At 35.6% G+C, this 12,451-nt stretch overlaps 1 protein-coding gene across 2 annotated transcripts in view; it reads left to right on the top strand.

Moving 5' to 3' along the window:
- The first annotated feature begins 7,865 nt into the window (after positions 1-7,865).
- The window catches only part of gnas (GNAS complex locus), a 61,376-nt gene continuing 56,790 nt past the window's right edge, over positions 7,866-12,451 (top strand). For both annotated transcript variants that reach the window (XR_012408217.1, XM_001335696.7), the window contains exon 1: positions 7,866-8,477. Coding sequence is in view for 1 of the 2 variants with exons in the window: in XM_001335696.7 (XP_001335732.1) it covers positions 8,219-8,477 (259 nt within the window). In the remaining variant the exon portion in view is untranslated. The remainder of the gene's footprint in view (positions 8,478-12,451) is intronic.

Here is a 12,451-nt window from a genome sequence, read left to right as displayed (position 1 = left end):
AATAAGCTTAGGGTTTTTTAATCACTTTAGGGGGGTAAATGATGGAAGAAACGTTTTTTTTTTTTTTTTTTTTTTTGGTGAACTATTTGTTTACAGGAATATGGAAGTCAGTGGTTAAAAACCTTGAAGTTTCTTTCTTCTGTTAAACACAAAAGAAGATATTTTAAAGAAAGCTGAAAACCTGCAACCATTGACTTCCATAGAATGAAAAAAACTAATAATAATAATAGTTTTACAGCATTCTTCAAAATTTTCTTTTTTTCTTATTTTGTGTATACAAGAAAAAAGAAACTCATAAAGGTTTGAAACATGTAAAAGCTGAATAGATGATGATAGAATTTTCATTTTTGGGTGAAGTATCTGTTTAAAAGGATAGTTCCCCCAAAATCAAAAGTCAATCACTATTTACTCCCACTCAAGTGGTTAAAAACCTTCAAGTTTTGAAGAAAGCTGCAAACCTGTAACCATTGACGTCCATAGTGTGAAAAACGATAAAAGTCAATGGTTACAGGTTTCCAACATTTTTCAAATTATCTTCTTTTTTGATCAACAAAAGAAGGTTTTTAATCATTCAAGGGAGAGTAAATTATGGCAGAATTAAATTTTTGGGTGAACTATCCCTTTACATGAACACGGAAGTCAGTGGTTAAAAACCTTCAAGTGTCTTTCTTCTGTTAAACAAAAAAGAAGATATTTTGAAGAAAGCTGAAAGCCTGTAGCCATTGACATCCATTGTATGAAAAAACTAATATTAGGAAAGTCAATGATTACAGGTTTCCAACATTTTTCAAAATAAGCTCAACAGAAGAAAGATGCTTTAAGGTTTTTAATCACTTGAGGAGGAGTGAATGATGGCAGAAATGTCCTTTTTTAGTGAACAATGCCTTTACAGGAATATGGAAGTCAATAGTTACAGCTTTACAGCATTCTTCAAAATATCTTGCCTTGTGTTTAAAAGAAAAAAAGAAACTCATAAAGGTTTGAACCATGTAAAAGGTGAGTAAATGATGACACAATTTTTTTTTGGGTGAAGTATCTGTTTAAAAGGATAGTTCACCCAAAAAGTTTAATTCAATCAGTATTTACTCCCCATCAAGTGATTGAAAACTTTTAAGTTTCTTTCTTCTGTTAAACACAAAAGAAAGCTGAAAACCTGTAACCACTGACTTCCATAGTATGAGAAACAAATATTATGAAAGCCAATGGTTTCAGGCTTTCAACATTTTTCAAACTATCTTCTTTTGTTGTTAACATAAAATAAAGTTTTTGAGGAGAAGTAAATGGTGGCAGAAGTTTCAGTTTTTCATAAACTATCCCTTTACAGGAATATGTAAGTCATACAGCTTTACAGCATTCTTTAAAATATTTTGTCCTGTGTTTAAAAGGGAAAAAATAAACTCTTAAAGGTCTGAAACATGTAAAAGGTGAGTAAATGATAACAGAATTTTCATTTTTGGGTGAAATTTAATGCATGGTTCACCCAAAAATGAAAATGTCCTCTAATTACTCACCCTCAAGTAATTCCAAACTTAAGAGCTTCTTTCTTTCTGTTGAAAACAAATGAAGATGTTTTGAGAAATGCTGTTAACCATTGCCTTCCATAGTAGGATAGACAAATACTATTGAAGTCAATGGTTTTCAACATTCTTTAAAATATCTTATTTTGTGTTTCAAAGAAAAATAAACTCATAAAACGTGAGTAAACAATGACGATTTTTTCTTTTTTAGGTGAACCATCTTTAACATGGAGTCTGACACGTATATGCAGATTTATAGTTCACCAGCAGATGCCACTGTTTTGCTCAAAGTAGTTTTCACAAGAGTTCTTCGTTTACTCCTAAATTAAAATTTAGATTCAGTCAGAAATTTTCCTATCATTCATTCATCCTAGTGATTCTTGACTGTCAGCATCTAAACAACCATAAATAAAACAAGGTTAGATAATCCACAAGAATTGAGTTGTTAGAAAGACCCTGGAGTTAAGGGGAAGTGTGAAGCGCCGGCGCTGTTGTAGATAAGGTCAATGCATGAGGCATCTTAGAGGACAGATTAAGAACAGAAGGCAAACTATTGTGCAAGTTATTCAACCTTCCAAGAAACAGGAGAGCGGTCGTATATTTAGCAAAGTGCTGTGGTGTTTGTACAAAGTGTGTCAGATCTGTATTTACAATGAGTTCTTTCATAATTCTGAGTCATTTTATTAACAGAAATCAAACAGCATGCAAGAGGAGGAATTAGAGAAAGCCAAAGATAAAGGGCAAACGAATCTGCTTTGCTTTTATATAGTTTGAAACATCAAGATTTGCTCAATGTTTTTGAAAGCTGCACTTGTTCAATCCAGAATACAATAAAAGCATTTACATTTTTTTGAAAATGTTCATTCCATTTAAAACAACTGTTTTCTATGTGATTATGCACTCACCGGTCACTTTATTAGGTACACCTTTCCAGTACCTGGTCCAGGTTGGACCCCCTTTCACCTTCAGAACTGCCTTAATCCTTTGTGGCATAGATTCAACAAGGTACTGGAAATATCCCTCAGAGATTTTGGTCCATATTGACATAATAGCATTATAGCATTATGCACAAGATGCAAATCTCCCGTTCCACCACATCCCAAAGCTGCTCTATAGGATTTAGCTCTGATGACTGTAAAGGCCATTTGAGTACAGTGAACTCATTGTCATGCTCAAATAACCAGTCTGAGATGATTCACGCTTTATGACATGGTGCGTTATCCTGCTGGAAGTAGCCATCAGAAGATGGGGACACTGTGGTCATAAAGAGGTGGACATGTTCAGCGACCATACTCGGGTAGGCTGTGGCGTTGACTCAGTTGATACTAATGGGCCCAAAGTGTGCCAAGAAAATAGCCCCTACATCATTACACCACCACCACCAGCCTGATCCGTTGATACAAGGCAGGTTGAATCTATGCTTTAATGTTGTTGACTCTGAATTCTGACCCTACCATCCCAATGTTACAGCAGAAATCGAGACTCATCAGACCAGGCAACATTTCTCCAATCTTCTATTGTCCAATTTTGGTGAGTCTGGGCGATTTTTAGCTTCAGTTTCCTGTTCTTAGCTGACAGGAGTGGCACCCGGTGTGGTCTTCTGCTCCTGCAGCCCATCTGCCTCAAGGTTGGACGTGTTGTACGTTCAGAGATGCTCTTCTGCAGACCTTGGTTGTAACAAGTGGTTATCTGAGTTACTGTTGCCTTTCTATCTGCTCCAACCAGTCTGGCCAGTCTCCTCTGACCACTGGCATCAACAAGGCCCACAGAACTGACGCACACTGGATATTTTCTTTTTTTCACACCATTCTCTGTAAACTCTAGAGATATTTGTGCGTAAAAATCCCAGTAGATCAGCAGTTTCTGAAATACTCAGACCAGCCCGTCTGGCACCAACAACCATGCCACATTCAAAGTCACTTAAATCACCTTTCTTCCTCATTGTGATGCTCAGTTTGAACTGCAGCAGATCATCTTGACCATGTCTACATACCAAGATGCACTGAGTTGCTGCCATGTGATTGGCTAATTAGTCATTTGAGTTAATGAGCAGTTTAATGTACCTAATAAAGTGGCCGATGAGTGTAATTTATTACTGTGGTAAATGTAAGTCTTCAGCATTATAATTCCACTCAGAAATAATTGTAATATGATTATTTGGTGATACGTTATTATTGAAAAGTAGCATGCACAGAAAACAAATTAATGAATTGTTTATTTATAAAGCACATTTATAACGTCACATAAGATTTTAATCATCAAAGAAACTTGAAATGTATTATGGTTTCCACTATGAAATTAAGCAGAATAAAATTTCGGCAATAATAAATGCAATAATATTTGGCACCATTAAACTTATTACATTTATTACATGACACAAGCTGGAAAAATACATCACACAGAACTTTAACTTTGTGTTCTGTCACACAATTGTGGCTTATGTGATTTAAGATACTTTTAAAACATTTTAAATAAATCTCATAAAATATTTTGTGTAAAAATATTATAAAATACTTTTTTATGAAAAAGTTTAGACCTTTTTTAACATCACCTTTGATTATTCTTGAGCCAGAATAATTTCTTTACAAACATTTAGTTTATTTCAAAGCTTATTATACATCTTTAATTAATTTGTCTGTCGTGTACATCCCGGTTTATGTGCAATAGCGCCATCTACAGGGGGCTATAATTACTCAACTTTATAAACAACACTGAAAAAAATCATTCAAAAATGATTCCTTGGATTTACTAAAAAAAAATTTAAGTTAAGGGCTTGTAAACAATTTATCTGGGCTGAATTTAAACAAACAAATTATGTTAAACAATACTAAATGTAATTTGTTTGTTTAAATTCAACACAAATAAATTGTTTGCAACAATTTTGCAGACAGCATTTTTTTTCAGACAGTATTTTTTTCAGTGTATATTTATTGAATACCATATTTATATTTAATGCATCCTGTAGTTTCAAAAGCTAGAACTGCTATTGTTAAACTTATTTTAATACAGTCAGAGTTTCCGCAGCATTAATGGAGCTAAACTAAGGAAATTTTAAAGATCTTCATCAAGTAATGACAATATAATATTAATAAATAATTTGAATATAACGACACATAGGGAAGCACACAATGGGTTTAAATTCAGCAATTCAGAGTTTAAAATACAAAATTATGCTGATCTACATAATTAAAAAATTTTACAAAAGATCCTTAGAAAAAAAGCTACAGAAAATTGAAAATATTTGACTTTTAATCACACGTGTTTTTTTCTTGCTTTCTATCTATCTACACTATAACAAAATTATGGCTCAGTGTGATCCAACATTGGGTCAAATATGACAAACCCTGGAAAAACCAAACCGCTGGGTGTAATTTAAATTATGTTTAACCCTTGTGCACTGTTCAAATGTACTACCCTTGAGTTATGTTATGAAAACATCCACTGAATTGAACTGCTGTAAAAATTCACCAGATTAATATTTTTTTTTCAAATTATCTTTGCATAAATTTGTTAATCGACCTCAGTCCTAAACTACTCAATTGTTTAGAAAATTACAGTATTTTCACTTTTTAATTGGCAAATTCAGTGATGTCACTGATTTGGTGGAAAAACACACAAAATGACGTATTTTCAATAAAAAAAGTAATTGTGGACTGGATTTTTTAAAATCTTTTATCACACTCTTGGATATGTGAATGATTAGTAGCAAGATTGGCTTTGATGCATTGCTAGATTTTCATTTTTTCTCCCTAATTTACTGTTGGTGGCTGTTTTTGCCCTGTTGTTTTCCATTATAACCACATTTGATGGTGCATAACTACACAGTCTTTGTTTTTATTTGTTCCATTCTGAGAGCTGAGATGCATATTTAGATTTTTTCAGACGCATCAAGGTGTACAAAGGTCACTCTCACACTCATAGACACACATACACAGAGTTTAATTATTTGCTGTTATACTCAATATAAAATCTCAATATAAAATCTAGAAACTAAGCTTTTTTGCACAGGCCTATGTAACGGGTTAATGATGCCAGTGGATGATCAACAGTAAAAATGACTATTTTGACCTCAACTAACAACAATCAAAAATGCATGATTATATGGTGTCACGGATTTGTAATCAAAACAACATGGTTATACTGGAAGTCAATGTAGCAAAACTGCCCAACAGTAAATTAGGGAGAAAAAAAGAAAATTAAATAAAAGCAATGCATCAAAGCTAATGTAGTTTCACATGTCCAAGACTTTGATAAAAGAATCCAGTTCACAATTACTTTTGATATTGAAAGTACGCCATTTTGTGTGTTTTTTCCCCCCCACCAAATCAGAGACATAATTTGTGAATTTGGCAATTAAAAGAGTTAAAACCCTCTAATTTTCTATGCAATTTAGTTTTAATGAGGACTGAGGTTGAAAAAATATATATTTATCTGTTAATTAACATTTAGTGGATATTGTCATCTCGAACATAACAAAAGGGTAGTAAATTTGCCCAGAGTATATTTCTGAGGTTTTTTAATTCAAAGCATTCTCTCAAAATGGGCAACAGGGTGGCGCAGTGGGTAGCACATTCGCCTCACAGCAAGAAGGTAGCTGGTTCGAGCCTTGGCTGGGTCAGTTGGCGTTTCTGTGTGAAGTTTGCATGTTGGTGTTTCTGTGTGGGTTTCTTCTGGGTGCTTCGGTTTCCTCGACAGTCATGTGCTATAGGGGAATTGGGTAAGCCGAGTGGGTGTTTCCCAGTGATGGGTTGCAGCTGGAAGGGCATCCATGTGTAAAACATATGCTGGATAATTTGGTGATTCATTCCGCTGTGGCACCCCCAGAATAATAAAGGGGCTAAGCCGAAAATGATTTTAATTTGATGCAGACTCAAAAATTGCGGGTTTTGTAAGATACAAATTAAGTATGCCAGAAAACAACAAGAATAATACATACATAAGTTGGCAGTTCATTCCGCTGTGGCGACCCCAGATTAATAAGGGGACTAAGCCGAAAAGAAAAGGAATGAATGAATGAATTTTCTCAAAATATGTGTCAAAATAAGATTTGTAACCAAAAGTCCTTCTGCTAGCTGAAACAGAAAAAGTAATGGCCAAATTAAGACACAAAATCACCCCAGAGTGGAAGAAAACATCCTCCACAGTAGATAAGGTAACAATATAAATATTATATAAACAATATAAATATTATATTTCTTTTATAAAACCCAACATTGGGTTATGACAACTCATCATTTGTACTGTATATCTCATCTCTACAATGAAAACTATCACTATAAAATTATTTAAAAAATACAATACAGGCCTGTACCGGTGGGGGGTGGAGGGATGGGTGGTTTGAAAGACCCACCCACCTTCTGACAAAGTCCAGAATTTGGCCCCTAAATGAGCTAATTTGTCCTATTTTGACAGTATGCCATCATAAATTGTGAAAATAACCAATAGAAGAAGTCTTTAAGAAGAATAACCAATAAAATAACCAATAAAAGAAGGCTTTTATTATTTAAATGGACAAATTCTGACTGAGGAAATAAGCTGGCCAGTTTGTTATTATCTGCATATAGAGTACAGTTCTTAATTTAAAACAAGCTTTAAGAGATTGCAATTGTTTTCTGATGTATGATAATAAATTAGCATTTAATAAGCATTTTTCATAGTTCTAAAAATCAAATCTCATTACAGTTCATATAAAAATGTAACAACCTTACAGTTTAAATGCACATTTGTAAATAAAAAAACATTTTTGTAAACAAAACATGTAGTCATAAATGTAGGAAGTATTTTTGCTGCATTAAAAAAGTGTGGTAATGATAACCAGAAGAAAAGAACCAGCCCTTTTATTTGGCTGCCAACGGGCCTGCAATACATTAAAACAATATTAAAACTATGAGCAGATAACCAAACATTGCATTGATAAGAGGAGTAAATGTCTCGCAACACTGTAAAATCGTGATTGCTGTTTCTCCACGTGACGTCACAGAGTGACCTTTTTTTATTCAATGAACAACAACATTATACAACAGCATGAATAACAGCCAATATAAGATAACCGCCGGGGGCGACCGCTGAAATAAATACTTCGTTTCATAAAGTACTTTTAAGTTCAATGCGTACATTGTAGCCTCACATAAAGGATGATATGGGAAAATTATTTATAAAATACCTAATTTAATAACACTTATTACAGGATTTAAATCCTGTTTTATATAGCCTACAATCATACATATATATTAAAATCTCCCTTAAAGTAAAATTTGTGGAGCCGCAAATATTTAAGCAACGTCACGGAGTGAGTGACCTCCCCCTGCTGCTCGTGAAAATTTAACGCCGTGCAAAAAAAGTTACAGCAGAAAACTGATCTCCGGTCAGCGGCGGGAGCGAGCGAGAAGCGGACGAGGAGGGACTTGGAGCGGCGTCCAGAAATAGTAGAGCAAGAATAACAAACAGTGAAAAGTGCGCTATGTGTGTCAGGTCAAAGTTCACTCCTGTCAATACCAGAACCTGAGGGGGAAAAGCCGATGCGGCTAAACGACACCTTTGGAAAGCCTGAGCGGTAATGCTGTAAGGGATAGCGAGCCTTTCTCTCCACCTGACCTGGATAACCACCATCATCATCATCACCATCTTCATCATCATCATCATCATGGTGTTCTTATCCTTCAAGACTTTCCTATACGGATGTTAAACAGCAAGCATTGGTCATGGGGATGTGCCACAGCTTCAGATCTCGGTTATCAGAATCGGCGATCACGTACACGGGCGGCCGTAGCGCAGCGGGCGCGGGGATCGATGCGGAGTCGGGCGGCCACTCGGACAGCTGTGACCCGCAGCTCAGAGAGCGGCGGCGGGCGGAGGAGCGGGCGCGGGTCAAGGCGGAGAACAAGCGGAGCAGAAACATTGACAAGAGCCTGAAGGCGGAGAAGAGAGAGTACAAGCAGACGCACAGGCTGCTCTTATTAGGTAAGAGAGAGAGGAGATTCTGGTGGTGCGACTATACTTTCATCTGCTGTGTCAAATGTGTGCAGACGAGCTGATGCAAAGTTTGTGACTTAGTACTTAAATCATATATTGTGTTTGCATAGTCTCCACCAAATTAATATACTAGTTTTTAAGCATATGGGGTAATAGTCTACATATGGTAAGAATAATGTATTAAAATTGTTTATTTTATTAATATGGTTATGTTGACCTTTACTGTACCACTTCTGAGATCTCGACTGTACTGCAACAGTTGAAACTCAGTCGTGTTAAATTGATATATAAATTGTGGTATATGCGAAATGCAAATCATATGTGTGTATAACTGTTATTTTGCATTTATTTTTTAAGTATAAAACAAATATCTAAAATCTTTGACATGAAATGGTATAAAAACATTAAGTATTTTCTAAAAATTTCTGGTTTAACACTGTACAGGTACTAATGGTTTATTACTCAGTTGCAATTATAGTTCTGTGTGGTTGTCAAATCTGATTGGCTGTTAGACATGCTTTATTTTGCAATAGTAAAGCTTCTACAGCCTCCTCACTTATCTGTATTACTGCACAAATATAGTGACAGGAGATCAATAAACTCACTACAGTTTGATAAATATTGCAGCTGTTAAGCCTGGTTTATACTTCTGCGTCAAGTGACCAGCGTAACTCACGGCGCATGCAACGCGCGCAGCTGTGCATTTATACTTCTGCGCGCTGTCTCTGTTGGTCAGCATTAACACTTCCGAAACGCAAGTTGGCAGTGAGGTGTAAATGTTCCTCTGTGTCGAGTTTCTTCGCTTCTGTTTTGCGTTTCCTGAACACTTCCTGGTTGTACAAGTGACTCAAACTCGTTCATTTTGAGGCAGGAACCGGCGGACGTGCAACAACTTTAACTATGAGGTAAACACAAAACAAAACTTTCCATCCGGAGCTTCTTCACGGGACTCCACACTTGTAAACAATCGCTCGCGCCATTCGCGCGGCTCTCTTTCCCGCCCTGACTCGTCAGCGCTACCAAGCCGACCAATCACAGAGCTTGTGCTACACATCGTTGCGACGTGTAGTTACAATTTTTGAGAGGTGCACGTCAGCCACACTGACGGCCAAGGCGAAGGGCTAGCGTCAGCGCCGTAGCATACGCCGGCGTTTGACGCAGAAGTATAAATCAGCCTTTAGACAAGATAAGTACTTTTTAGGCTTTTTAAGGCGAGAATGTAGTTGTTTAGATTGCATCTATGCAGTTTATTTATAAGAACAGTGCCTATTTTAAATATTTATAATTTCGGGCATACAGCACGTCCATCCACGAGATGGCGTCAGAGACTGCATAATAAGCCCTTAGAAGAGAAAAGATCGTTAGACAGCTGATCAAATCATTATAAAATTGGTGAGTGACATTGCTGTCAGGGAGTGACATTGTTGTAGTGCTGTATTTATACCATAGTAATTATTGTGTATTGATTGTGAGATGACATCACATAACAGGAATGTATGTGTTCTGTGTTGGCCACTCTTTGTAAAACACTGAGTTACTTTTTGGTTGGCCATCTGTTTGTTTCTAATGTATCTCCTGTTTTCGTTACTGCAGACTAGTTCAGTAAACAGAAAGAAAGAAGGAATGCCCGCATGTGTTTAGCATTTTTCCTTATCGCAAAGACAACAGTAATCTGGTAGTGATTGCTTTGCTTTGGCTTTTTCAACGTTAAATATTGCGATATCCCGATTGCAACAGAGAAATACTTGGAAATCTATAGAGTGATGGCCGTTCAGCCTTAAAATCTTAAAATGTAAGCAAAATCATCAGTTTTGCCATCACTTTAGACATTATGCTAGAGAATCATTCAAATACTAGCTTTAAAGTGGCGTTAGTGAAGAGATTTGGCTGTATATCGTCACTGGTGGGATACTAAGGTAGAGTTCAGAAGCAAAAACCTCCTAATGCCAACATTTTTCTCAGCCTCTTTTGATTATGTTGAGATATTTCACTTTAAAGACTAGAAAAAGGACTTACTCTTTGCCATAAAAGTGATATTACTGAACATACACACAGGAGCCTGATAAAAATGCTAATTTTAAAGCAGAAATTCAGACGGCATTTAGAGGTTTTTGCATCTAAAGTCTTCATATATATGCAGAAAATGCATTTACAGTAATACAGTTTCAATGGATGCTAAGACAGGCAAAGGTACAGTACAGGCAAGAAGGCACAAATCTGCATTGATTCTTCATTATATCCTGGTCCTGCTTCTCTAGGATAGTTATGTAATTTATATGGGTGGAGTCAACTCAACTTTAGTTACTTGTTGTCCCACTCCTAATGTGTCCTGGTATCTTTTTATGAAGAGACAATCTAATGACCTGCTAGTATCCAATACTATCTGGCCTGTTTAGTGTACAGTTGAAGTCAGAATTATTAGCCCCCCTGTTTATTTTTTTCCCCAACAGAGAGAAGATTTTTTTTTTTTACACATTTCTAAACATAATAGTTTTAAAAACTCATTTCTAATAACTGATTTAATATATCTTTGCCATGATGACAGTAAATAAAATTTGATTAGATATTTTTCAACACACTTCTATAAAGCTTAAAGTGACATTTAAAGGCTTAAATAGGTTAAATAGGTTATAGGCAGGTTAGGGTAGCTTGGCAAGTTATTGAATAATGATGGTTTGCTCTGTAGACTTACTATTGAAAAAATATATAGCTAAAAAGGGTTAATAATTTTGACCTTAAAATTATTATTATGTTTTTTTAAAACTGCTTTTATTCTAGCATAAATAAAACAAATAAGACTTTCTCCAGAAGAAAAAATATCAGACACACTGTGAAAATTTCCTTGCTCTGTAAAAAATCATTTGGGAAATATTTAAAAAAGAAAAAAAATTCAAAGGGGGCTAATAATTCTGACTTCAACTGTACAATAGTGATTATAGCTGGAAAAATCACATAATGCAGAGAAATACTAAAAATATCTTGCACCCATGCTTTAATTTTCAGCTAATTTTGGCATTATTTGTGATGTGTCTCTTTTAATTGTTACGTAGAATGAAAGTATGTGAAAGGTTGTGACCCATTCTCTTAATAATTATTAATATAATAAATCATATAATATAAATCACATAAATCTGAATCTATCATTAGGTTTTAGGCTTGTACACCGTCCATAGAAAGTACTGAAAAAAGTTGTTTTGTGGTATTTCGGTGGAAACTATGGTCGCTCAGGTTTGTGTCTGGTTACTGAACAACACACCTGAATGACTACTGAGTTTGTCAGCGAAATAAATAATACGCCAAACGAGCATTTAAAGCAACTTTGATAGACTAAGGTGTTAAACGAAGATGAAATGTTGTTTGTGTGATCGTCATAACAGTGAAAACATCTGGTCAAGATCTAATCTAAGGCATGAAAACTGGCCCTACTTGATTTTGCCTTGCAAACACACAAGAAGTGACAAGAAGAATGAATCTAAAGAAGCTTTCGGCGACGTTCAGCTTCAGAGTCTGGTCTAAAATTGTGTGATCAAAAAGTGAAGTGAAACTGTCGTCTGAGGTACATTTTTATTTTCTGAACTTCAGTGCTATTCTTGTAGCATATGTGTTTAGTGGCGTTTTCCCCTTCCGTCTACCTCTGCGCCAGTAGCATGGCTTAACTTCCTCTTTAGATAAAAAATTCCAAGTGACATGAATTACTTTCTCCAAAGCAAAACGAGGTGTATCTAAGCCTATCCAACTACATTGTAAAATATGTTTATACTCTCTCTCTTAAACTCGTTGAATTCTTGGATTTTCCCTGTGGCCTTTCTTGGAGGTGTAAACAACGTTAGACCGGCCATGTTTTGATGAAGTAGTATTACACAAGGTCTCATATGCCGCTACCTTTATGAGAGCTGTTCTTCTTTTTATTAACAAGTTACACAAGAAAAGGAGGCCAGCCTGACGACACAAATGAAGAAACT

The sequence above is a fragment of the Danio rerio genome, chromosome 6 (assembly GCF_049306965.1).
Source record: "Danio rerio strain Tuebingen ecotype United States chromosome 6, GRCz12tu, whole genome shotgun sequence".
NCBI lineage: Eukaryota > Metazoa > Chordata > Actinopteri > Cypriniformes > Danionidae > Danio > Danio rerio.
This window is presented reverse-complemented; position numbering and strand designations above follow the sequence as displayed.